At 38.3% G+C, this 27,920-nt stretch overlaps 1 protein-coding gene across 1 annotated transcript in view; it reads right to left on the bottom strand.

The window, feature by feature from the left end:
- Window positions 1-4,196, bottom strand: part of LOC117334944 (gastrin/cholecystokinin type B receptor-like) — a 61,491-nt gene extending 57,295 nt beyond the window's left edge. Inside the window, exon 1 of the mRNA XM_033894803.1 lies at window positions 3,803-4,196. Within this exon, the coding sequence (XP_033750694.1) occupies window positions 3,803-4,196 (394 nt within the window). The remainder of the gene's footprint in view (window positions 1-3,802) is intronic.
- Window positions 4,197-27,920: the final 23,724 nt, after the last annotated feature.

Here is a 27,920-nt window from a genome sequence, read left to right as displayed (position 1 = left end):
ATAACGGGCTAACTAGTCCTTACTGTCTCCTATAACGGGCTAACTAGTCCTGACTGTCTCCTATAACGGGCTAACTAGTCCTTACTGTCTCCTATAACGGGCTAACTAGTCCTTACTGTCTCCTATAACGGGATAACTAGTCCTTACTGTCTCCTATAACGGGATAACTAGTCCTTACTGTCTCCTATAACGGGCTAACTAGTCCTTACTGTCTACTATAACGGGCTAACTAGTCCTTACTGTCCCCTATAACGGGCTAATTAGTCCTTACTGTCTCCTATAACGCGCTAACTAGTCCTTACTGTCTCCTATAACGGGCTAACTAGTCCTTACTGTCTCCTATTACGGGCTAATTAGTCCTTACTGTCTCCTATAACGGGATAACTAGTCCTTACTGTCTCCTATAACGGGATAACTAGTCCTTACTGTCTCCTATAACGGGCTAACTAGTCCTAACTGTCCCCTATAACGGGTTAATTAGTCCTTACTGTCTCCTATTACGGGCTAATTAGTCCTTGCTGTCTCCTATAACGGGATAACTAGTCCTTACTGTCGCCTATAACGGGCTAATTAGTCCTTATTGTCTCCTATAACGGGCTAATTAGTCCTAACTGTCTCCTATAACGGGCTAATTAGTCCTAACTGTCTCCTATAACTGGCTAATTAGTCCTAACTGTCTCCTATAACGGGATAACTAGTCCTTACTGTCTCCTATAACGGGCTAATTAGTCTTACTGTCTCCTTTAACGGGCTAACTAATCCTTACTGTCTCCTATAACGGGTTAATTCGTCCTTACTGTATCCTATAACGGGCTAATTAGTCCTTACTGTCTCCTATAACGGCTAATTAGTCCTTACTGTCTCCTATAACGGGCTAACTAGTCCTTTCTGTCTCCTATAAAGGGCTAATTAGTCCTTACTGTCTCCTATAACGGGCTAACTAGTCCTTACTGTCTCCTATAACGGGCTAATTAGTCCTTATTGTCTCCTATAACGGGCTAATTAGTCCTTACTGTCTCCTATAACGGGCTTATTAGTCCTTATTGTCTCCTATAACGGGCTAATTAGTCCTTACTGTCTTCTATAACGGGATAACTAGTCCTTACTGTCTCCTATAACGGGCTAATTAGTCCTTACTGTCTCCTATAACGGGATAACTAGTCCTTACTGTCTCCTATAACGGGCTAATTAGTCCTTACTGTCTCCTATAACGGGCTAACTAGTCCTTACTGTCTCCTATAACGGGCTAATTAGTCCTTATTGTCTCCTATAACGGGCTAATTAGTCCTTACTGTCTCCTATAACGGGCTAATTAGTCCTTATTGTCTCCTATAACGGGCTAATTAGTCCTTACTGTCTCCTATAACGGGCTAACTAGTCCTTACTGTCTCCTATAACGGGCTAATTAGTCCTTACTGTCTCCTATAACGGGATAACTAGTCCTTACTGTCTCCTATAACGGGCTAATTAGTCTTACTGTCTCCTTTAACGGGCTAAATAATCCTTACTGTCTCCTATAATGGGTTAATTCGTCCTTACTGTATCCTATAACGGGCTAATTAGTCCTTACTGTCTCCTATAACGGCTAATTAGTCCTTACTGTCTCCTATAACGGGCTAATTAGTCCTTACTGTCTCCTATAACGGGCTAATTAGTCCTTACTGTCTCCTTTAACGGGCTAACTAATCCTTACTGTCTCCTATAACGGGTTAATTCGTCCTTACTGTATCCTATAACGTGCTAATTAGTCCTTACTGTCTCCTATAACGGCTAATTAGTCCTTACTGTCTCCTATAACGGGCTAATTAGTCCTTACTGTCTCTTATAACGGGCTAATTAGTCCTTACTGTCTCCTATAACGGGCTAACTAGTCCTTACTGTATCCTATAACGGGCTAATTAGTCCTTATTGTCTCCTATAACGGGTTAATTCGTCCTTACTGTATCCTATAACGTGCTAATTAGTCCTTACTGTCTCCTATAACGGCTAATTAGTCCTTACTGTCTCCTATAACGGGCTAATTAGTCCTTACTGTCTCTTATAACGGGCTAATTAGTCCTTACTGTCTCCTATAACTGGATAACTAGTCCTTACTGTCTCCTATAACGGCTAATTAGTCTTACTGTCTCCTTTAACGGGCTAAATAATCCTTACTGTCTCCTATAACGGGTTAATTCGTCCTTACTGTATCCTATAACGGGCTAATTAGTCCTTACTGTCTCCTATAACGGGCTAATTAGTCCTTACTGTCTCCTATAACGGGCTAATTAGTCCTTACTGTCTCCTATAACGGGCTAATTAGTCCTTACTGTCTCCTATAACGGGCTAATTAGTCCTTACTGTCTCCTATAACGGGCTAATTAGTCCTTATTGTCTCCTAGGGGAGACATGTACTAGCGACTGTCAGTGAGACATTTTTTACGGATGACCGTCAGTGATGCTCATACCTGCCCTTCCAGTGCCCGTCAGTGATATCAGGGACAAAATATGGAAATCTACATTTAAAACAGAAAACAAAATTGAATTGCTTAAAACGAATACGTTCAGGTATATGTGTACATTATAAATGGTTAACCTCGGGGACATACAGTCCACCAGTAGCGTAACGGTAAAGTAGGGTAACGGTAAACCTCGGGGACGTACAGTCAACCTGTAGGGTAACGGTTAACCTCGGGGGTTAATAATACACCCAAAGGATAACAGTTAACTTCAGGAGCTTACAGTCCACCTGCAGGTTAACGGTAAATATCATGGACTTACAGTCCAATCTCTCAAATGTACAAAGTAATAGGTAAACCACCCAGGACAGTATAAAAGGTTTGATCAACCCTGTCTCTGTGGCGAAACTACAAAGACTAGCCATCCATCACCCTGCTAATGGCAATGATAATAAGATACGAGCGGTGAGGAATAGACCATTATAGATGTTAATTGTCTTCGTCTCTAGAACTACTCGACAACTTCTGATTATATTGTAGTAAAGGGACAAATATATCTTAATGCTCCTTACATGTTGTTTATTAAATAATACAAAAATATCGTATTTGATACAATAGAAGTTTGATAAGAAAGCCTGATTTCAAAGTACAAAACATTTTGGAACTCCAATCACACTCTTAAAACGTTGGAGTTTTTCACATTGACAAATATTGTATCTTTCGTGTGTATCAAACTTTAAAGGTTCAAGTGGTTGTAATCACGAGATCCGATAAATAACATAAAACAGGACCTATATAATGGTCATGTGACATTGCACTAACTTTGGCTAAACTAGTTCTCGACTCCTTTAGTTAGCATGCCCCTCCTCGTCGTGTCTTTGTTTGGACTATCATACATGTATATTATTTACGGATTTGTATGTTATTTATGTTCAACCACGAAACAAACAAAATGAAACCCCACGAAAATGAATGGTTTGGCAGTAATAATTCCCGGAATAAATATTCGCTTCATTAACATGTAAATAACCTTTAAATGAAAATTTGGAACATGAGCGGTTGTTTTAAGGGTGTATGCTACCTTATCATGAAACTAATTTAGTTCCGGAAGAGTTCCACACCCCGAATTCCTAAATGTATTTATGAGTAATTAGTTTGATTTAATTGACTATCCACAGAAATGTAATTTAGAACGCAAGCATTGATAACATGTGCAATCGTTCTATTGGTCAAATATTTTCAATTCATGGGAGATAACTGATTTTACTCGAATCGTAGATGTAATGTCACAGAGAATTTTTAAAGTGAAAAAGAATGGTTAAGGACATTTATGCCTGATAGTTTGAACAAACGTTTATACGTACCTTGTAAGAAAGCCGTAAATTTACACAAGAATCTTCCATAAATCCAAAGTCGATAGACGATGGTACCCACTGTAGTCGGCATACAGAATAAAGTCACAGCCAAATCAGCCAGAGCTAAATTAGCCAGAAAGAAATTCTTAGTTTTCTTAAGTTTTGTCTCGCGAACAGACGAGATGATGATCAGAATGTTTCCACAAAGCCCGACCATAAATATTGGTACGTACAGCGTCAGTAATATAACAGTAGAGTATTGGTGAACAGTATACAAATTACTGGTAAACTCCTGAAATATTCCTTCAGCTCCAGAAAAGTTATATGGTGGTATGAAATATCTGCTAAAATTTGTGTTCCGGAAAAGGTTCTTGTAAGACCGAAGTTCTGTCAGCTGGTCCATGTTCAAAACTATCCTCTTTGGCGGCTGAAAAATCAACGAAAGCTATTAAATATATACATAATATATAAAATATAAATATGATCACATAATAAAAAAATAAATGATCAACCGAAAAAAAAATCTTTTTTGGTATGGTTTAGAACAGAAAGAAGTGTAAACGTACATGCCGCTTTCGAGATGACTGCTGAAATCTTGAAGTGGAAACAACAGATTCCCTTTTTAAAGTTAAATCCTTCTTTTAAATTCAGCGTCCGATAACCTTAGTTGTATGTGTACACATATGTATTTTTATGGAGAACACCTATCCCAAATATAGTGTAAAGACGCTCTAGGAGAGCTACACGCGACGAGCCATCACCAAACCGCAGTACCACATCCGATCATACTCATGTCTATAATTAAAGTCGGATCGATTTCGAGCGGCATTTACGAAGGAGGCCCCAGAGTTACTCAAGCTCTCCCTCTCTCCCTCTCTCTGACTATTGAATAGCTGACCCTTCTAACACTAAGGTACCGCCTTCCTAGCCTTGATACAAATGCCGATACAGGTTAGCATGTACAGAAGTCGACGAGCAAACATTGAACCTTCGAGAGACATGAACAGATGTTATAGTATGGCCATTACATGCATTGCTCACTCGGGTTCATTCTTTTCCTGTTCTATTTTTTGTGCAGTTTCGACATGACGTCCCACTGGTATTTTCAATATTGATATTTCAATAATGAAAGTGAAATATGTAATTGCCATTCAAATAAAATCTCATCCACTTTGACACCGTGCGGCTAACAAGGTATCCCCATACAAAGTTGTTTTGCTGTATATCATTAGCGTATGTTCGTGTTGAAGTATACATAGTTCAAAGACTTGGGTAAAAGTAAGGTGCTAAATTACGTGTTACGGAGGGCTTTCAGACACACAAACATTAACCTTTCCCAAGAGAAGAGAACCATGTTTATCTCTATAAACACGCAATGGAATGGGTTTTTTTATTTCAAAGTTCGAGTTAGTGGTACATGTGTTTCATGAAATGCTTTATCGTAGATTTAAGTGAGAGAAACGTTTGCAGTAGTGATTGTGCTTGTTTGTGGTGAGATTTGCTGCTCACCTCCGTTGTTAACGAAATATCGATCAAAATTATATGGAAAACTTAAAGTCAAAGGCGACTGATTTTTTTTTTTTTTTCATTTTTTTTTTACAAAATCTCCGACGTAAAATCACCGTTGATATGAATCGAATATATTTTCCATGTATGCTGGAGCCCGACTTCAATGTAAATTAATCGATCAATATTTACATTCCAAATCCATTATTATTGGTGTTCTAAATATAGACATGCTTTAACATTTGCGGTTCACCACCAGTGTCAACGATATTTCTGTACCACTTATACTGATCACCACGGTCTCGCGTGATGCGATGAGAGAAGGCTCACAAATGTAACTAATTTAGTTGTGATGCATTCACTAGTCCTTTAAATGCAAAAGTCTTCTAATGTTTCCATATATGTATATAAACATGTATAGTTAAGCGAATCGTTCAACGTTGTTTGTTGTGTACAGTTCGCTAGCGCCAGATGTTGTCCGCGCGAGCATAATACCATTGGATTGTGTGCTTATCTCTCCAGCGATCGATTGATACATTTAAGAACATAATACTAGATTGTATTCTGATGACGTCATAAACAAAAACTTCATCTACAGGATAATGCATAATGTATCACTTGATCAGACGTTCCTATGTCGCATACAATTTCTGAGTGTTAACCGCCTTGTTTGTGACTTCAGACTGGAAAGCGAAGGGCGCGAGTAAATTTGTCATGCCTCTTCTACATCAAACTCAAAAGGCGTTTGATACAAATTCAGTTTTAACCCTGTTGTTAGATAGTAACGATCTACTTTCGTGAAACAGACTTTATCTGAAGTTTTAGTTTCACTTCATTCAGTTTTTAAACAAAAATATGACAATACTTGACATAGCACTTAGTTCGAAATACGATAACTTGACAAGGTCGGTGAGGGACTTTCTGTTGTTATGTCATTCTAAGATTTTTTGTCTAGCATGTCATTTGTGACAATGAACTTCCGCAATTTTGTTTCGATAGCAAAATTCGAGAAAGCAGGAGGCAAGCGAAAGAAAACCGAATTACACTTATTATTTTGAGTCGTATTTCACATGGAATGACGACACACCTGTCGTGTTCTTTCCCGGGAATTTTGGAGATTTTGACAGTTCTACGTTGGCAGGAGATAACACTACAATTTCTATTATAACACAGTGGAGAGATCAGTACAAGAGGGAGATCAGAAATGTCATAAGGATGCCAAATTATATACAGCATCTTACAGCTGTTTAGACCTTGTCAGTGATGCTAAGGGCTAACTTATGATTTAATATAACGCCAACAAACACACACACACCGTACCTCAACACTGGGTTGTTTGTCAGTTGTTTTCAAATGGCCTCTTTGTAAATCAATATTTTTTTCTTAACATTCCTCCTCATTTTATCGGACTGAAGTAATCAATACGATATTGTTTCCATGTTGATATCCTCTGTTGGTTTGTTAACCAATCAACTATATCAATCGTGTCTCAGACATGGGCCATGTTAGCAATAACCTGTTACCGAATGTGATGTATTCATTTTTTCGGATGTTTATTGCGAATACAATATCAGAACGAAACTCATATCGTACATACAATTGCGAAAGGTGGCATGAGATATTTACGACTCGATCAGTATTTTTTTTTTTTTTTTTTTTTTGTAACTGAAATATAAATATGCCGATCACAACATATCAAAGGTGTTTCCCAATCTTCAAGTTGTATTGTATTGGTGTGTATAGCAGGAATTTATTACATCCAGTTTAAATCCCAGCAGCATATCATTATAGCGGTACCCTATCGACAGTAGACCTGTTAACGATAGAGCAGGTTTAATTCGTGGTTTCATACTTTGCTTTTGCTAATCAGAAATAAAGACTGTTATTCCTACCTTAGTTGCTAGGTTCCCTACCTTAGTTGCTAGGTTCCCTACCTTAGTTGCTAGGTTCCCTACCTAAGTTGCTAGGTTCATCCTGTCTGAGGTGAAATCTCGTATTCAGTTCTGACTAGTGCTGAAATTACTTTGTAAATCTTTGCAAGAACCTTGAATAAATATAAGGTAGAATACTGACTTGATAACTCAGTAATAGGTCTTTGTTCTGCGGTAAGCTATCATTAGTCAAAGCCTTCTCATCTAAACGGCTTCACACTACCGATGTGACTTTAGTAGCATTGATATTGTCTAAGGCGACCAAACATCAGCCCCATCTGTATGACTTACTCTGACTGGAAATCTTTGAGAACACGTTTACTGATAACAGACATGGAAGTCTCGTCAAAGCGTTGTGACCTACATTTACTTCAGACCTAACAGTCTCTAATTAGCTTTGACTGACCTATCCACTTCTCCTCACCTATTTAGATGTTTAGCCCATTGATCTCATTGACCCCTGTTATCCTTAATGCATTGATCTACCTTGACCTAAAATCGATCGACTTATCATCGACCGTCCTTGACCGCATGTCATCTATTATTGATCTGCGCTAATCACAGATATGTCAATCTGACAACACTCTTTGCTGTTAGAGCAGTTGGTGGCTTTTGTTGATCACAAATCTATAGAATGTGTTATTGACATTCGCTAATATTTCGTCTTCCAAGTAAACAGCTGTAGGTGGTTCAATATTTTTTCGATAAAGAGGTCCGTGCGTATTTCAGACTTTGTTCTCTAGTTTTTCTCTTCCTTGCTCTGTAATTACGCAATAAAAACCTTAACAACAAGCTTGACGTAAAAAGGTGACGCCATGAGAAACTAATGCTAACCCTGAGAAGAAAGGCCGTCTTTGGCATTATGAGTCACACGCAGCTGGAGAGATACGTCGGCCTTATTTGGCCGTGTTGATTTTGTTGTTTGTGTGATACAGTGACGTGTAATTGCTAGGGCCGGAAGGTACAATGCAAGGCGACGTTCACACTTCATATAAAATAGTATAAAGAATATTTCTGAATGTACATAACTAACTTTGAGGGTCCATATGCTTGAAAGATACAATTATCAAGTAGAATCAGAGCGAACATGTTTATCAGCAACACTACTGGTATGTAAGGGACAAAGATCAGCATCGAGCTTCACGTAAATACATTGATTATGTCGCTCAGAACAATCCACTTTTCTATGTGGAGGATTCGATACCAAATGCGGATTTTCATTCATGCCTTTACTAGGTTTCGTATTACTATTTATTTTGTTAACTCAATGGTGATCACAGCCCATTGACCGTAGCCACATTTATCTATACGAGACAATACGGTAAGATCACGGAATCAGCATACACAGACAGAATCGGATAAAAGTCAATATGAGAGACGGCAACAGGAACGAAAATGTAACCAACATAACGGTGGAGAAAAGCAGAGGGAATAAAGAGAGAAAACCAACGTATACAGTATTTGTAACCGATGTTTAGTATTGTTTAACGTCCTATCAACAGCTGAGGCCATTTACGGACAGCCTCCCCTGTGTGGAACACGCCATTCCACCCTTAAATGTCGAGCGTCAATTTAAAGACTAGTATGCCAGCCAGGAGACAGAATTCAAAGCCTTCCTCACATGGGCGAGCGCTGATCAACTGAACGCAAAAACTGAGGCAGTCAAGGGAAACATTACGGAGGAAGATTGTAAATATGATACACAAGATATTAACACCTTTTAAACCTGAAATTGAGAGTTAGATACAGTGGAGTCAAATGTATAAAGCTACACTAAGAAATTATTTAGAAAGAAGAGACAAGATCCCAAATTATGTAATGGGGCAACAGCTACAACGCTTGGGCAGTAAGCTTCGGGCACGTTTGATAATGAGTGGTAAAACTAATCAGAAACGGGTAAAACCAGTTTTATATAAGACCATTACATTCTATGTTCGACTGAAATGCTATTTACCATGTTCAACTCCTTAGAACGGCTGTTCTTTGCTTCAGCTTTTAATCTATTATGCATTTTTTTACGTAATTATATACATGAAACTGCTAAAAAAAATTTTTTGTGGTAGTTTAAGGAAATTTGAAGATTTTTTTTTTTTTAAATAGCCTATGACCAGATTTCATTCCGTCAGAATCAATAGAAGAATAACGCGCCCTCTGAGTGGTATACTGCGGTGTAATATTTCACTAGTCAGTAAAGCAACCCTCGTTAAGCTATACTCCCGATATTGAACTGGGATACCAAAGCTTCGGCAGACAAAAAAAAACCACTTTCAGTTTCTGCCGAACTACCGTATGGCCTGTCAAAAATCCAAATTCATTTTTCGATGTAACACACACCAGTCTCCGCAATCGTAACATCGGCCAATGATATGCAGTCAGCTACAAGCTTGAGAAGAAAGTGGTTTTCGGTACTTGTGACCCAGACGGTGCTCGGCCAATTAGCCCAGCATCAGGAAACGCAAATAACCTTGTGCTGGTACTTATATAATAGAAATCGTCTCTAGAATTTGTCATCGCTCTTTCACATACCAGGCACTCACACACTTTATTTGCATATATCGACTCTCTGAAACTGGTGGCGTATTGGCAGGAAAGTTACGTCATTTTATAAGATTTCGGTGAAATTGCATTCGAAAATATCACAAAAATATCAAAACGATAATTTAGGTTTGATAAGGTTTCAAAAAGGGAGATCCTTTTAGCTTCGGTTATATATATCATCAGTAAGGCTTCCTAAATAATATAAAAAATATATATAGAACTTGGTAAAAACATCATCGGTAGAGACACTTTATTGGTTTCCTATCACAACTTATTCGTCAAATATTAATCGATAACCATTAATAGATAATGAATTTATTCATCGTCTCGAGTCATAATGAGACCAACTGGTCGGTAACTTGTAGTGATTATACAACATCATATATAACAAGGATTTTGTATGATGACTACAAAACGCACAACTTCAAAAATTAATGTATTAATAAATGCATGTGTACCTGTACATTATATGCCGGACTAAATAATTGTTTTGGTAGTATATTTAATATCTAAATAGATATAAATACATTTTCCATTTTAATGAGTCTTTTAAATAAAGCCATATCTGATACGGTTCCTAATGTACTTTTGAAATCCAACATCAGAAATTGTGAAACGCGTTTTATTATGTGGCTCATTTCTAAATTCTAAGTATCAACACTTTGGACTTTCGCATCACTGACAAGTCCTAGAAGGACGAAACAACATTATAATGCCGTTTCATTAATTTCAGGCTCAACTGAATCTAACTCACGGTTTTTATTGGAAGTTAAAGATATCTTGTGTGTATTTTTTACAGTCCTTTGATAAACCACCCGTGCTTTAGAAGTACATGTTCTTTTGTTAATGTTGAATTAATCTGTGTATCAAGCCGTGCTCCACCTTAGTTTATAATGTTCTTAGTAATTATCACAAATATATTGTATAGAATATTGTAAAATTGTATTACCGTACGCCACGTATAATTGTTATTATATATATGTGACCTCTTGTTACACACGTTATTGTGTCAGAGTGATATCAATAAAACCTTGAAACCTTGAATGGGAAAATAAGAGTATCTTATCAGTCCTTAATAACGAGTTCGTGAAGCATGAGCACGTCCCCAACATAGTCGGTAAACGTCTGTATATTTTTTCCTTATCCCTACAATAATTCCACGACAGTACGTCCATTCCCTTGTGACTCTCGTGTCACTGTCGTCCATTTGGGTATAACATTGCCAGTGGCTTCACGACCATCCATCTATCGTTAGGCTGGCGTTAGACACCGCGGCTCTCAGGAGTCGAAGTCCTAATTATAGCGAACCAAGATCAAAACAAGTAAAATGGATGGCAAAGGGTCTTATATCAATGATAGCTCTTTATAAGAAACGTGTCAAGTGTATTATGATAATAAGTTTGTACTTGTTGACTTGTGTATTATAGATAGATTATTCAGAAAATTGTTATGACATAAAGTCTTTTAAAAGATATGTACTCCATTGCGAATACAAGGACAAAATCAGCTATGGACTCACATCACGATAATACATCAAGATGGCAATACAACAAAGACCAACGCTAACACACCAGGGACATTACACACCACAGCGCCATAACACCCGGGTAAACAGGTATGTATCATAACGTCGATAGACAAGGACAAATATAGCACGGCGTCAACAAGGACAAATATAGAACGGCGTCAACAAGGACAAACAAGAAAATGCAGCAAAGCTGCTGGATAGATTCATTAAAAAATATCTTCAAAGACATGAAAATCATGTCGTTGTTTTATGCATCACTAATGACTAATCTCAAGAGATATTTACCATTCAAAATTTTGTCCTACGTATACTCGGACGTCTTTAAAGCTACATGCTCCCGAACAACCTGAAATTCTAGTTGCACACATGCATTAATGGCAATCCAAGATGCTCATTCACGCTCTCCTAACATTAAAATGACTACTGGCCTGGACGCTTGACCGAGGGAGTCCAAGAGACATCAGTGTATAAAATAGCCTAATAATGCTTTCATTTAAACATATTAACAGAATATTCACGTAATACACAGGTAACTGAACAAAATAAACAAACATAGTTAACATTTAAATCCTTTATTCTATAATGTAGTAAAATGCAAACACCATATATGAATAAAATCATAGATCGGTAAAGTTGACAATGTTCAAAAGCAAACCAGCAATCAAATAGACGTCCAGAAAAATCGGAATTCGAGTCTAGTCCGTTTTCTTCTCTCATTAAGTTCCAGTGAATCATTTCCTTTCCTAAGAAAATACTTGGGTTTTGCATATTCCACACAATTTTTTCGTCTTTTTTTTTTTTTTGGCAGAATCTGTCTGCGTTTTTGCAGTTCCACGCTTGCGGCGTTCCGCCATTTTGTATGGACTGTAAAACCAGCCGTTGCATTGTGGGGCTAATTTTCAGAAAAACTTGGTCCAGCAGCCACAGTTATTATTTTTGGGAATTCCCCGTATACTTTCATAAATATACATTTTCTTTAAGTTTCTGATTCACATCAATCTGGTAGGTATGCATCAAGTCCGAAAACTGTAAAAAGCTCAAAATGTAAACATTGATATACCGGTACAGGGGTATGTGGCTTTAAGTGTATGTCCATCCTGTAATTACAGTAACTTTTCTTTTTTGTTGAATCTGCAAAATACAAGTTTTAAATTTTTAACTTTGCAAGCATATAAGTGTGTTATAAAGATAAAACTATTAATTTCAAATGATACAAAATTTCTCTTTGGATTCATTAACCTTTTTAAAATGACTAATCAATATAGTGGAAGAAGTCAATCATCAAATTATCTCTTTAAAAGTATATATGTTCTAAACTGTGTAATTTAGTGGTAATCCGAGCGCCATAGGTGCGAGCAGAATGTTTTTGGCCAGGGGTCTGGAGGCTAAAATTTCGGAAAATGAAAAGATTATAGCAAATTTTGCAATCTTTGCAAAATTTCTCGTCCGAAAGAGAAGTTATTTGCTCTAGAATATATACCCAATTTAGATATATCCATTCTCCAATTAACGGCAATACACCGAAATGCATCAAAAACTACAAGCAAGAACTTCTGGACCAACGAAACTGTCGTCTGTTGACTCCAGTAGACATATTCTGTGATGCACACATGACAATTTTCAATGTAAAAAGTTTTAGAAATTTTAAGCAATAATTGTATATAACAAAGAATAACAAAGAGTCTGGATGAACATTTTTCTCCGCACTTTCTTGCTAGACTTCCAGTTATTATTTCAATTAATATTCTATATTCAAATTACCGTAACTGAGCCTTCCGAAGTGTATGTAAACATAAATATGATCGGTTCAGTATCACTTCATTCAATAAACTTTATCAATGAACGTTCAAGTCAGCACAAATAGTCTTCTATCTTACCTGAATAGTCCATTATATCCTTATTTAAAGATGTAAGTGGCATAAGAAGACTAAAATTAGCTGATATAAACACTTATAAACGAACTTACCTTTCAAATTGTTCCCGCAAAACAAACTCTCTCCTCGCTATCACCGAGCGCCTGCTTTCACTACTTGGCAACCATGACACCTTGTCGATTTCCGGCCTAATCTCGAACCGAATCCAACTGTCCGACAGATATTTTTACTAAAATACTATAGAACTTCAACTACACATTTACTTTTATAATAAAATATCTATTGTATGAGAATTCTCTCGATTTTAGCTCTTGAAATCAGTTTATTTATGTTTTTTATTCATAAAACCCGCGAGATCTCGAAACCGCGATTTCCGGTTTACAGTTACTTCCGTTTTAGAGGGGCAAAAACAGATTAAAAGCCTCTCGGCAAAGACCGGCCTCCGGCCGATCTTTGCCGAGCGCGCTTCGCGCGCTGAGGCTTTTAAAATAAAGCACGGCGTCAACAAGGACAAATAAAGCACGGCGTCAACAAGGACAAATATAGCACGACGTCAACAAGGACAAATAAAGCACGGCGTCAACAAGGACAAATATAGCACGGCGTCAACAAGGACAAATAAACCACGGCGTCAACAAGGACAAATATAGCACGGCGTCAACAAGGACAAATATAGCACGGCGTCAACAAGGACAAATAAAGCACGGCGTCAACAAGGACAAATATAGCACGGCGTCAACAAGGACAAATAAACCACGGCGTCAACAAGGACAAATATAGCACGGCGTCAACAAGGACAAATATAGCACGGCGTCAACAAGAACAAATAAACCACGGCGTCAACAAAGACAAATAAAACATGGCGTCAACAAGGACAAATAAAGCACGGCGTCAACAAGGACAAATATAGCACGGCGTCAACAAGGACAAACAAAGCACGGCGTCAACAAGGACAAATAAAGCACGGCGTCAACAAGGACAAATATAGCACGGCGTCAACAAGGACAAATATAGCATGGCGTCAACAAGGACAAATATAGCACGGCGTCAACAAGGACAAATATAGCACGGAATCAACAAGGACAAATATAGCACGGCGTCAACAAGGACAAACAAAGCACGGCGTCAACAAGGACAAATATAGCACGGCGTCAACAAGGACACATATAACACGGCGTCAACAAGGACAAATATAGCACGGCGTCAAAAAGGACAAATAAACCACGGCGTCAACAAGGACAAATAAAATATGGCGATAACAAGGACATATATAACATGGCGTCAACAAGGACAAATAAACCACAGTGTTAATAAACAAGGGCAAATAAACCACGGCGTCAACAAGGACAAATAAACCACGGGGTCAACAAGGACAAATAAACCACGGCGTCAACAAAGACAAATATAGCACGGCGTCAACAAGGACAAATATAACACAGCGTCAACAAGGACAAAAAAACCACAGCGTCAACAAGGAAAAAATTTAACACGGCGTCAACAAGGACAAATCAACAACTTCATAGTGAAGCCTGATTTAATTAACATGAAGACACCTCTGTCAGGCAAAAGGGCATTAATGATAATCTACTGAAATGATTAAAGCCTGTTGATATTGAATTTGTGAAACACTTTTTCGAGATCACTCGACGCCACTGTTGGTGATATGCAGCTCTATAAAGCGTATGTTACGTTCAATCTGATTGGGTGCAATTCTGATAGGAAAATGTGACGGAGCCAATCAGATAGCCTTTATTGAAGGGAGGGTTTTTCACCGAGCTGACCCACAGATAAAAGTGTATCGTACCGTAGTGCAATCAACTGCGGTTATCTGCCGATGTCTCCCTGTGGTGATGTGTTTCCTACCGTGAACTATATCTAATCGTGTGCTATTGAGTCAATCTTGGCCAGTGAGGACAGCTACGTCAAAGGACTGTGAACGCATGTAGTCTTTAAGGGTTTCTGCATTTCATTTTAGAAATATTTGCCGTTGTTCCTACGACATAACTATGTAATCTCTAAAATTGTGGTACAAGTAGCGAGCTTACAAATGTTCTTGTAAAATGATCCTATTTCCCAATTTACAAATCAAACCAAATTTATCAAGGTTTGATGAGTAACCTCCCAGTCTTATATTTGACATCTAATAAGGTCCGTTTAAGATTTTCTGTCTTTTAATGAGCAAGAAATATCCTCTACAGTCGTTCAAAAAGAAAGCATAGTCAGATTAGTTTATATTGATAATGGTTGTTTACATGCACATATTTTGTCTTATGAATAATTTTTGGTGGACCATTTTGAATTGGAATCGTTCATTACTTGCTAGCGCGTTGGTCTGATTTGGTTAGGGGTAGGGTTAAGGTTAGAAGATATTATGTTTTTTGTTTTGTGTAAATGAAATATACTCAGACATCAGCTGGAACGAATTCTTAGGATAATTATGAATTACTGAGGTTTTGGTAATTTGAAGTGTAAAATGCTTAGGCCTTTACCGTTTCGGTTCGACCTACTAGCATTTTTAAGAAAACGAAAGTCTTTTTGTGACGTGAGTGTTCTATGAATAACTTTCATGAGTCTCGGGTGATGGATCTTTTTTTACAGCGTCCTTCGATATTCCTCTTTTGACGTAACCATTAACGAGTGTAGTTCACCCTCTTGGTTTCCGATGAATGAGTAAAATAACTACTTTCGCGAATCTTTTTGGTACTTTCACCAGCATTCATGACATTTATAGATATTAACGAGTTCATGTCAAGAAACATGTATTACGTATAACTAAAAGAAATATCTGCTAAACTTATGAGACATCCCATAAAAAGTCTTTCTTATCAGCAGTTTATAAACCATTAAGAAATCCCACGTAATTTCAATTACTTCATAATTATTTATATATTTTTTTGCGATGCTTTGTATAATTTCAGCCATGTTTTGTATAATTTAAGCATTTTATTGTATTCTTTAATCAATGTTTTGTATTCTTAAAGCAATGTTTTATATTCTTTAAGCAATGTTTTGTATTATTTCAGCAATGATTTGTATAATTTAAGCATTGTTTTATTTTCTTAAAGCATTGTTTTATTTTCTTTAAGCATTGTTTTATTTTCTTTAAGCATTCTTTATTTTCTTTAGGCATTGTTTTGTATTCTTTATGCATTGTTTTACATAATTTAAGCAAGGGTTTGATTGAATTAAGCAATGTTTCGCATTATTTAAGCAATGTCTTGATTTGATTCAGCAATGTTTTGTTTTCATAAGCAATGGTTTAAATTATTTAAGCGATGTTTTGTATTCATTTTACAATGTTTTGCATTATTTAAGCAATGTTTTGAATTATTTTAGCAATGTTTTGCTTTCCTCAAGCAATACTTTGCGTTCTTTAAGCATTATTTGTATTCTTTAAGCAATGTTTTCCATTATTCTAGCAATGTTTTATTTTCTCCTGGCAATGTTTTGTATTCTTTAAATAATCTTTTGTAGTATTCAAGCATTGTTTTTTTTTATTTTTTAAACAATGTTTTGTATTCTCTTAACAAGGTTTTCTTTTCTTTTAGCAATGTTTTGTATTGTTTTAGCAATGTCTCAATTTTTCCGTCATAATTATTTATTTCATGTGTTGTCTTAAACCACAAAATCCTTTTTCCGCTCGTTTTTCGGAAATAGATTATTAATTTCCTTGCAATGCAAAACCTGTTTATTGAGCAGTAAAGAAAACATCAATAAATGAACTAACGTCAACAATCCTACAAGTAAACAACATTATATTTTGCTGCCTATAATGACCCTGGCGTGATGTCTTCCGATCTTCCTAAAATACTTCAGACACCACATATGGTGCCTCTCTCGTCAATCATGCATCCAGCTGTCGGATCATGTCTTAGCTGTTCCGTGGGTTAGCTATATATGTACTGATTGATAAATTATTTACACTCACAGTCGGAAAACACCAGTTGGCGTTTCCGAGATTTCACGTTTGGCTGACTGCACGGTTAAATAAAAATTCTTGATATATGTAATATATTGTTATTGTGAGAACCTGGATAGATACATTTACCAAGATAATTCGTGGATATAATTTATTAAATGATTCTATGACAGCGAGATAATGGTCAATTGCTAATAGTCATTATATTATAAAACACTGGACATATCTGACGTAAAGTAGCTTCCGATCGCTTCATAGGGTGATGGTTGGAAATATTTCGGACATTGACCTGGAATCTTTGATATTGATCTTTCACAACATCCATAGCTAATGATACGCGCCTGTCTGGATACCGACATTAGAATGTTATCACCAAACTAAATACAAACGATTTATAGTCATTAGAAAAGATGACTGCTCTGGATGGGACATTTAGAAACAACTAATCATAAAATACAAATGTTGACTGGGTCGCTCTGAAATTTCTATGCTTTTGTTTTAGCTTTTGATAATACATACAGATGTACAATGAACAAATGAGCAGTTCAAAAAGGTTTTCTACTGATGTATGACGACTTACGTACTTTACAAGCATTCGCGTTTAACTATAGCAACGGAGAAGTACATTTTTCGCAAATTTGCAAATTATGCAATTTTTGAATTTATTTTCATTATAGGGTCTTTTGCACTTCCACATTTAGATTTCGGCTTTTCTTTCAGCCTTGATCGCCACCCTTAGCCTCAATGCCTATGTGCTACATGTGGAAGGACAAAACAACTGTATGACTCAATTAATACATTTTGGCTCCACTGTATCTTATTCTAAACTTGTTTTGAAAGGTGTTGATATAAGGTGTGGATTTGTACAATCATTTAAAGAATTGGTTCATTAAAAATACATTTTATAGACTTCATACACGTGTGACCTTACTGCGTATCATCTAGTGATGTCAGAATTAAACAATGTTATAACAATATGACGAAACATTGATGACATATACCATAACGCCCATCTTCGCGTCTGATTACGTTACACTCCACGAGCCCTTGGCAGATATAGTCGTCAGTTTTTGGGCCCTATGGCGGAGATTCGAAATTACCGCTCTTTACGCATGAAATTTTCGACCAATCAAAATGAGCGTTACCGATGTACGTCATTGGTGATGTTCACAAACACACATGAAGGCTTTTGTTATTTTGATGAGATATGTAATCAACAACTTCTATCAATTGATCAAACACCGTCTCTGTATTTATGTAACATGGCATGACATAGTCGACAAGGTAACTCTGTACTGGGCGCCAATATTTTTGTTTATTGCGAAACCAAACCTGAATGTAAAATGCGATTTGATTGGATGCCCTGAGATTCCAGGGCGCGACGGTTTAAATACGACTATATCTGCCAAGGGTTCGTGGAGTGTAACGTAATCAGAAGCCATGGCTAGCGAAGATGCAAAACGTCTGGTATCTAAGATTTTATGGCGACAAGATTAACTCAAGTTTTCAAAAGTTAACAGCTCTCGTGTAAACTGACACCATGAAACTCCTCTTAAAAGTTTTATTTAAGCCATTTATTCTCATAACTAATTTTCTTAAAATTACTAATAAATAAGGAAACTTTAATGGTCAGACATCATGTCACTTAACACAATCAAGTTACGCCGACTGTCTTTATAACACACTAATAGTGACGTCAAACTTTAATGGTGAGACATCATGTCACTGTACACAATCAATTAACGCCGACTGTCTTTGTAACACACTAATAGTGACGTCAAACTTTAATGGTCAGACATCATGTCACTGTACACAATCAATTAACGCCGACTGTCTTTGTAACACACTAATAGTGACGTCAAACTTAATGGTCAGACATCATGTCACTAAACACAATCAATTAACGCCGACTCTCTTTGTAACACACTAATAGTGACGTCAAACTTTAATGGTCAGACATCATGTCACTAAACACAATCAATTAACGCCGACTGTCTTGGTAACACACTAATAGTGACGTCAAACTTTAATGGTCAGACAACATGTCACTAAACACAATCAATTAACGCCGACTGTCTTTGTAACACACTAATAGTGACGTGAAACTTTAATGGTCAGACATCATGTCACTAAACACAATCAATTAACGCCGACTGTCTTTGTAACACACTAATAGTGACGTCAAACTTTAATGGTCAGACATCATGTCACTGTACACAATCAATTAACGCCGACTGTCTTTGTAACACACTAATAGTGACGTCAAACTTTAATGGTCAGACATCATGTCACTGTACACAATCAATTAGCGCCGACTGTCTTTGTAACACACTAATAATGACGTCAAACTTTAATGGTCAGACATCATGTCACTGTACACAATCAATTAGCGCCGACTGTCTTTGTAACACACTAATAGTGACGTCAAACTTAATGGTCATACATCATGTCACTAAACACAATCAATTAACGCCGACTCTCTTTGTAACACACTAATAGTGACGTCAAACTTTAATGGTCAGACATGTCACTAAACACAATCAATTAACGCCGACTGTCTTGGTAACACACTAATATTGACGTCAAACTTTAATGGTCAGACATCATGTCACTAAACACAATCAATTAACGCCGACTGTCTTTGTAACACACTAATAGTGACGTCAAACTTTAATGGTCAGACAGCATGTCACTGCACACAATCAATTAACACCGACTGTCTTTGTAACACACTAATAGTGACGTCAAACTTTAATGGTCAGACATCATGTCACTGTACACAATCAATTAGCGCCGACTGTCTTTGTAACACACTAATAATGACGTCAAACTTTAATGGTCAGACATCATGTCACTAAACACAATCAATTAACGCCGACTGTCTTTGTAACACGCTAATAGTGGTGTCAAACTTTAATGGTCAGACATCATGTAACTGTACACAAACAATTAACGCCGACTGTCTTGGTAACACACTAATAGTGGCGTCAAACTTTAATGGTCAGACATCATTTCACTAAACACAATCAATTAACGCCGACTGTCTATGTAACACACTAATAGTGACGTCAAACTTTAATGGTCAGACATCATGTCACTAAACACAATCAATTAACGCCGACTGTCTTTGTAACACACTAATACTGACGTCAAACTTTAATGGTCAGACATCATGTCACTGTACACAATCAATTAACGCCGACTGTCTTTGTAACACACTAATACTGACGTCAAACTTTAATGGTCAGACATCATGTCACTAAAAACAATCAATTAACGCCGACTGTCTTTGTAACACACTAATAGTGACGTCAAACTTTAATGGTCAGACATCATGTCACTGCACACAATCAATTAACGCCGACTGTCTTTGTAACACACTAATAGTGACGTCAAACTTTAATGGTCAGACATCATGTCACTAAACACAATCAATTAACGCCGACTATCTTTGTAACACACTAATAGTGGCGTCAAACTTTAATGGTCAGACATCATGTCACTAAACACAATCAATTAACGCCGACTGTCTTTATAACACACCTATGTTAAAACACTTGTAATTAGGCGGTTATTATAACACCTTATCAGGTATTATTAGGTATGATGTACTGTCGTATACAAGCCAGGACGTACCCGGAGCTGAAGACGATTAGCACGTAAACTCAAAGGTCTACACAAAACCTGTACACTAACTACAGATGGATTATATCGTATATCAAACCAGGATTCTTTCCTTTGATTTCTGTTGTGACGTCATTAACGCTCCGGTTATTACAGTAATGGATTAAGGAAAGACATTATCAAAGATCATTCTATTTTTGATCATTTTTTTTTCAGATCGCATGAATAACACTGACTAGCATGGCGCTGGAATATTTGCATTTCCGCCATTAAAATGCTGGTATAAACAGAAACATCCCATATCGTCTACAAACCGTATTGACGTGCGCTAAAGATATTAACAATACCTAGTTACCTGCCTTTGTCTAGCATTAATGAGTGTATTGACACCATTAGCCGTTAGGGAAATCGCCTCTCCGAGAGATATCCAACATTCACTAATGTATTTCCTGTCTGGGGCTTCAACACACTCGTGTCTGGTACTCCCTACAAGTAAGAGAATGTTGGGGCGATTTGCCACTTAACGGTGTATGACGTCTATCTGGCATGGGATGACGACATAAAGCGAAGGTTGATGATAAATAAACACCCGTAGTGTAGATTAATGAGCATCACGGTGAATAAAGAAGTCCAGTACAGGCGACCGCCACCTATACATGGTACATAGTATTGTGAACAAGAGAACAAGTGATATGGTACACTGTGTCCCAGATGATAGATAACATATTGTCTCCAAATCATAATAACCGGTATGTCGGCATAACATTTTTATTTATTTTCCTACCCATTCCTTCAAAGCGTAACGGCTTTTTGATTTTTTTTCTTCCCCTCCCCTTTGAATAATGATAGAATATCCATGTATCATCCTGTCTTATTCCTTTTTGTCATGATAATGCCATATTGTTCTCTATTATTATATTGTATTGTCCCAATTTCTATTTACATATAATTGATTTTTGAATTTCACCAATATGATTAGAATGCTTTCTTATTGTATTTCGTTATTTAACACTATAACCATGGCAGTATACATTAGATAAGGGGCATCACATTATATTACTCTCAGCTGTTTTTTTTTTTTTTACAAACCACAATTGAGATCCTGTCAGGGAACACACAACATACACTGTGTAGACCCCGAAAGTATTACGTAAAATTTGTACCTGCTCCTCAATCCCTCGAAAGGGGGCCCATTTTTTTTCTTTTCGGTTTGTGTCTGACGTGTCCTTGGTAAAGAGCATTCGTCCTTAGTAGGAAGGCTTTGGGCTCTGTCCCCTGGCCGTGACTTACTAATTACACCATACGAGGCTGGCGCTAGGCATTGGAAGAAGGAATAGGAAACAAAAATGGCCCACTGTGCTGGCAGTACATTGGACCGGGAGAAATGTCAAGCCAATGAGCCAGCGACATAGCACGTCAGTGAGATGTCAGCTTGAAACAGTCCCTCAATTGGCTCCATTCAAGTAGAGGCACAACCCTTAGTTGACATCTTGTGTAAAACACATCTACCAGGTAGCATAAAGTTTGTACCGTGCTCTACTGAACATCTACAAGGTAACATGTAGCTTGTACCGTGTTCTACTGAACATCTACAAGGTAACATAAAGATTTATCGTACTCTACTGAACATCTACACGGTAACATAAAGATTTATCGTACTCTACTGAACATCTACAAGGTAACATGTAGCTTGTACCGTGCTCTACTGAACATCTACAAGGTAACATGTAGCTTGTACCGTGTTCTACTGAACATCTACAAGGTAACATGAAGCTTGTTCCGTGCTCTACTGAACATCTACAAGGTAACAGAAAGCTTGTTCCGTGCTCTACTGAACATCTACAAGGTAACAAAAAGCTTGAACCGTTCTCTACTGAACATCTACAAGGTAACAAAAAGCTTGTACTTTGCTCTACTGAACATCTATAAGGTAAAATAAAGATTGAACCGTGTTCTACTGAACATCTACAAGGTAACAAAAAGCTTGAACCGTGCTCTACTGAACATCTACAATGTAACATAAAGCTTGTACTTTGCTCTACTGAACATCTATAAGGTAAAATAAAGATTGAACCGTGTTCTACTGAACATCTACAAGGTAACATAAAGCTTGAACCGTGCTCTACTGAACATCTACAAGGTAACATGAAGTTTGTACCGTGTTCTACTGAACATCTACACAGTAACATAAAGCTTGTACCGTGTTCTGCTTAACATCTACAATTTTACATAAAACTTGTACCGTGCTCTGCTAAACATTTACAATTTTATATAAAACTTGTACCGTGCTCTGCTAAACATTTACAATTTTATATAAAACTTGTACCGTGCTCTGATAAACATCTACTAGCTACAATTCGTAACATAAAGCGTGTACCGTACTCTACTCAGCTATTAAAGTACAAATACAGATGTATTAGTTTCTATGTTTTACACAACGATTATATCAAAGGTTTGGTGCAACACAAAAACAAAAAAGGATAATTCTATTTCGTTAAAAAGGGAAACAAATCTAAAAAATAAACCATTCAAACACCTTCGTCGTAAAATTCACCATTGGATAGTTCATATCACCTAGCACTGTAATGTCACAGATTTGTGGTGGCAACATTTGAACAATATCATCGTTCGTATGCAAGCATTGCATAAAATGTGTTCAGGTTTCACATATGGTTTTGGTAAAGTACAGCAAAATAACTATGCCTATCTTTGTGTTGTTAAAGGGCAAGCGACGTTTAAGTTCTTCTGAGGTCGTAAACCGTCGTTATTTATTTAATACCATTATCAACACGGCAGTTTGAAGAGTACTGTTGATGTGTGTAATTATGGAAGATGCAGGCTTCGAAAGCAGGATGCACTTGCGGAACACAACATACAACAGTATTTTTTTAGTTGTTAGCTATAGGCAGTGTACATGTATATAGCCACCTACGTAATGACACTTGGAAGATGCTAGGATTTTTAGATCGCTGATCACGTTAAAGGCTGATGTCGGTGAGAAATAGCCTAAAAAGGTACAGGCGACTTAGCAATGGCAAGAAGGGTTAAGGGTGCGCTACAATGAACCTGTTTTCCTGGGAGATCAAACGGCGTCCCTCTGTATGTACTTATTAAGTAAACATTGCAAACGAAATGGGAGGAGTCATTTGGGAGTCTAGGAAAGCTTAGCCGATGGTGACAGAAGGATAAATAGCAATACACTTTGTATAGGATCAGTAAGGGTAATTTAAAGAGAATCCTGTGTACTTCACGTTACCATTCACGTCACACGGTAAGTCATTTACATAGGAGTCAACGCATTTCCAAATCGCATTACAAATGCTAAGTAATCTGATAAAGTTATCAACGACCAGATAACTATTCAAAGTAATAAAAAAGAGAAATAATGTTCCCCACCTTGGCATGATCTGTAATTTGTTCGGCTTTTTCCCCTTAAGGATATTCACGGTTATAAAAACTGAATAAATAACGAGCTCAGAACTCAATTGTTTAAATCATCCCTTCAAAGTGAGGTCATCCTCCCATTCTACAATGGACGAAACAACTGCATGGTATCAATTTCAATTTCAATTTCAAAACATTTTATTGCCACAAGGACAATAGGATTGGACAGCAGGCAAAGCCTATATAAGTCCTCTCCCAAAACAGTAACATACACAATGGTACAAACATGGACATAATATAACACATTACATATTACAATATCAATGCTTAACAAAGAGGCAGCTCCATTAGATTACTATTGATTTAGTTTTATGAAGAGAATACTCTAACCTTTTTAAATAGGTAAAGCAATATTTAAAGCAAAAAGACAGAATAGGCATTTATACCCTAATTGAATAAAATTTAACAAACTGTATGGAATAAACATCTGATGGTATCCCTATCAGCACTGACGAGTCCAAAAAGGACCAAACAGCTGTAGGATGTCACTAGCATCATTGACGAGTCCTAAAAGGACCAAACAGCTGTTAAATGCAGATTGATATTCATTATCTGTATGAACTTTATCTGTTATCAACTTCAAATTAACAAAAATACTGTCCATTTCCATCCCCCAACCGCCTTCAGTGAAATCATTGTCTAAGCAGCAATGTGAAATTGAATATCGTATGAGAACCGACATTTATAAATCATATTCTTGTAAAGTCTTGTAAACACAAGTAAACCACTTCAGTTGGTCAATTAGCCGGCCAATTGATGACAATATTGTCGTTGTCCCTGACGATTGGGTGACATTATGGCTGTGTCCAATTGTGTCTCTTGAGAGACGACCTAAATCCATTCCCGTATATAATCTCTCTTATCCGATTTTCTTATCCATTACCTGATCAGTAGTATAGTTCGTTACGGTTTTATGTAAGACAAATGTGATTGGTTTATTCCCTTGGTATATTAGTAAGTCAATGTAGATCTGGCTATAATCGTTCTCCTCTGTCAACTTAATTCGAAAGCTGCTTATGATGTAGGTCATCCACGCGTTAAAATAAAATAAAAACTCTTTTATCCGTATTATCACCAAAACGTTTTGAAGTGTTTGACAGTAATAGAGGATCGTTCATGTGAAGCCAAATTGTCTCTTTTTTAACAATAAAAAGGGTCAAACTTGTGTATTAATGATATGGTAATACATGTACACACATCCATTACATTAGAGGTAATTTAGATTGTACAAAATATACACAAGACATTAACACCTGTCAATATAAATGGAGACAAGAGTATATTCTACTACATCACACAGCTGTTTTGTCCTTCTACGAATTGTCAGTGGTGCTAGGGACATTATACAGCTGTCTCGTCCTTCTACGACTCGTCAGTGATGCTAAGGGACATCATATATCTGTTTCGGCTTTCTACAACTTGTCAGTGATGCTAGGGACATCATACATTTGTTTCGTCCTTCTACGACTCGTCAGTGATGCTAAGGACATCACACAGCTGTTTCGTCCTTCTACGAATTATCAGTGGTGCTAGGGACATCATATATCTGTTTCGGTCTTCTGCGACTCGTCAGTGATGCTATTCAATTCAATTCAATTTAATTTAAATTTTATTTATAGTAGGTACATATAACAAATCAGCATTAGCTCTGTTGAGCTATTAAAACCGACTCAAAAAGTAAGACATACACAGATACAAAATAAATAAAACTATATCAAATTTAGAAAAACATACAAGTGTATTTACCTGATTTGTAAGACATTTGAATATGTTTGGAAAAAATGAATATGAATATAAAGGACAAGTTTGGACACTATAGCACAGGCAGAGTTTTGTGAGGGTTGAGGGGATGGCCCTACCAGCCAGATTTTTCTAAGGGTTGGTGGGGGGGGGGGGGGGGGGGGGTGGCCTTACCAGCCAGAGTTTTCTCTAAGGGTTGGGGGATAGCCCTTCCAGCCAGAGTTGTCTAATGGTTGGGGATGGCCATACCAGCCAGAGTTGTCTAAGGGTTGGGGGGATGGCCTTACCAGCCAGGGTTGTCTAAGGGTTGGGGGATGGCCTTACCAGCCAGAGTTTTCTAAGGGTTGGGGATAGCCCTACCAGCCAGATTTTTCTAAGTGTTGGGGGGATGGCCTTACCAGCCAGAGTTGTCTAAGGGTTGGGGGATGGCCTTACCAGCCAGAATATTCTAAGGGTTGGGGATAGCCCTACCAGCCAGAGTTGTCTAAGGGTTGGGGGATGGCCTTACCAGCCAGGGTTGTCTAAGGGTTGGGGTATGGCCTTACCAGCCAGAGTTGTCTAAGGGTTGGGGGATGGCCTTACCAGCCAGAGTTGTCTAAGGGTTGGGAGGGGGATGGCCTTACCAGCCAGGTTGTCTAAGTGTTGGGGGGATGGCCTTACCAGCCAGAGTTGTCTAAGAGTTGGGGAATGGCCCTACCAGCCAGAGTTGTCTAAGGGTTGGGGGGATTGCCCCACAAGCCAGAGTTGTCTAAGGGTTGGGAGGATCGCCCTACAAGCCAGAGTTGTCTAAGGGTTGGGGAATGGCCCTACCAGCCAGAGTTTTCTAAGGGTTGGGGGATGGCCTTACCAGCCAGAGTTGTCTAAGGGTTGGGGGGATCGCCCTACCAGCCAGAGTTTTCTAAGGGTTGGGGGGATCGCCCTACCAGCCAGAGTTGTCTAAGGGTTGGGGGATGGCCTTACCAGCCAGAGTTGTCTAAGGGTTGGGGGATCGCCCTACCAGCCAGAGTTGTCTAAGGGTTGGGGTATGGCCTTACCATCCAGGGTTGTCTAAGGGTTGGGGGGATGGCCTTACCAGCCAGAGTTGTCTAAGGGTTGGGGGATCGCCCTACCAGCCAGAGTTGTCTAAGGGTTGGGGGATGGGCTTACCAGCCAAAGTTGTCTAAGGGTTGGGGGATCGCCCTACCAGCCAGAGTTGTCTAATGGTTGGGGATGGCCCTACCAGCCAGAGTTGTCTAAGGGTTGGGGGGATGGCCTTACCAGCCAGGGTTGTCTAAGGGTTGGGGGATGGCCTTACCAGCCAGAGTTTTCTAAGGGTTGGGGATAGCCCTACCAGCCAGATTTTTCTAAGTGTTGGGGGGATGGCCTTACCAGCCAGAGTTGTCTAAGGGTTGGGGGATGGCCTTACCAGCCAGAATATTCTAAGGGTTGGGGATAGCCCTACCAGCCAGAGTTGTCTAAGGGTTGGGGGATGGCCTTACCAGCCAGGGTTGTCTAAGGGTTGGGGTATGGCCTTACCAGCCAGAGTTGTCTAAGGGTTGGGAGGGGGATGGCCTTACCAGCCAGAGTTGTCTAAGAGTTGGGGAATGGCCCTACCAGCCAGAGTTGTCTAAGGGTTGGGGGGATTGCCCCACAAGCCAGAGTTGTCTAAGGGTTGGGGGGATCGCCCTACAAGCCAGAGTTGTCTAAGGGTTGGGGAATGGCCCTACCAGCCAGAGTTTTCTAAGGGTTGGGGGATGGCCTTACCAGCCAGAGTTGTCTAAGGGTTGGGGGGATCGCCCTACCAGCCAGAGTTTTCTTAGGGTTGGGGGGATCGCCCTACCAGCCAGAGTTGTCTAAGGGTTGGGGGATGGCCTTACCAGCCAGAGTTGTCTAAGGGTTGGGGGATCGCCCTACCAGCCAGAGTTGTCTAAGGGTTGGGGGATGGCCTTACCAGCCAGAGTTGTCTAAGGGTTGGGGGATGGCCCTACCAGCCAGAGTTGTCTAAGGGTTGGGGGATAGCCTTACCAGCCAGAGTTGTCTAAGG

This window comes from Pecten maximus, chromosome 9 (assembly GCF_902652985.1).
Source record: "Pecten maximus chromosome 9, xPecMax1.1, whole genome shotgun sequence".
Classification (NCBI taxonomy): Eukaryota; Metazoa; Mollusca; class Bivalvia; order Pectinida; family Pectinidae; genus Pecten; species Pecten maximus.
This window is presented reverse-complemented; position numbering and strand designations above follow the sequence as displayed.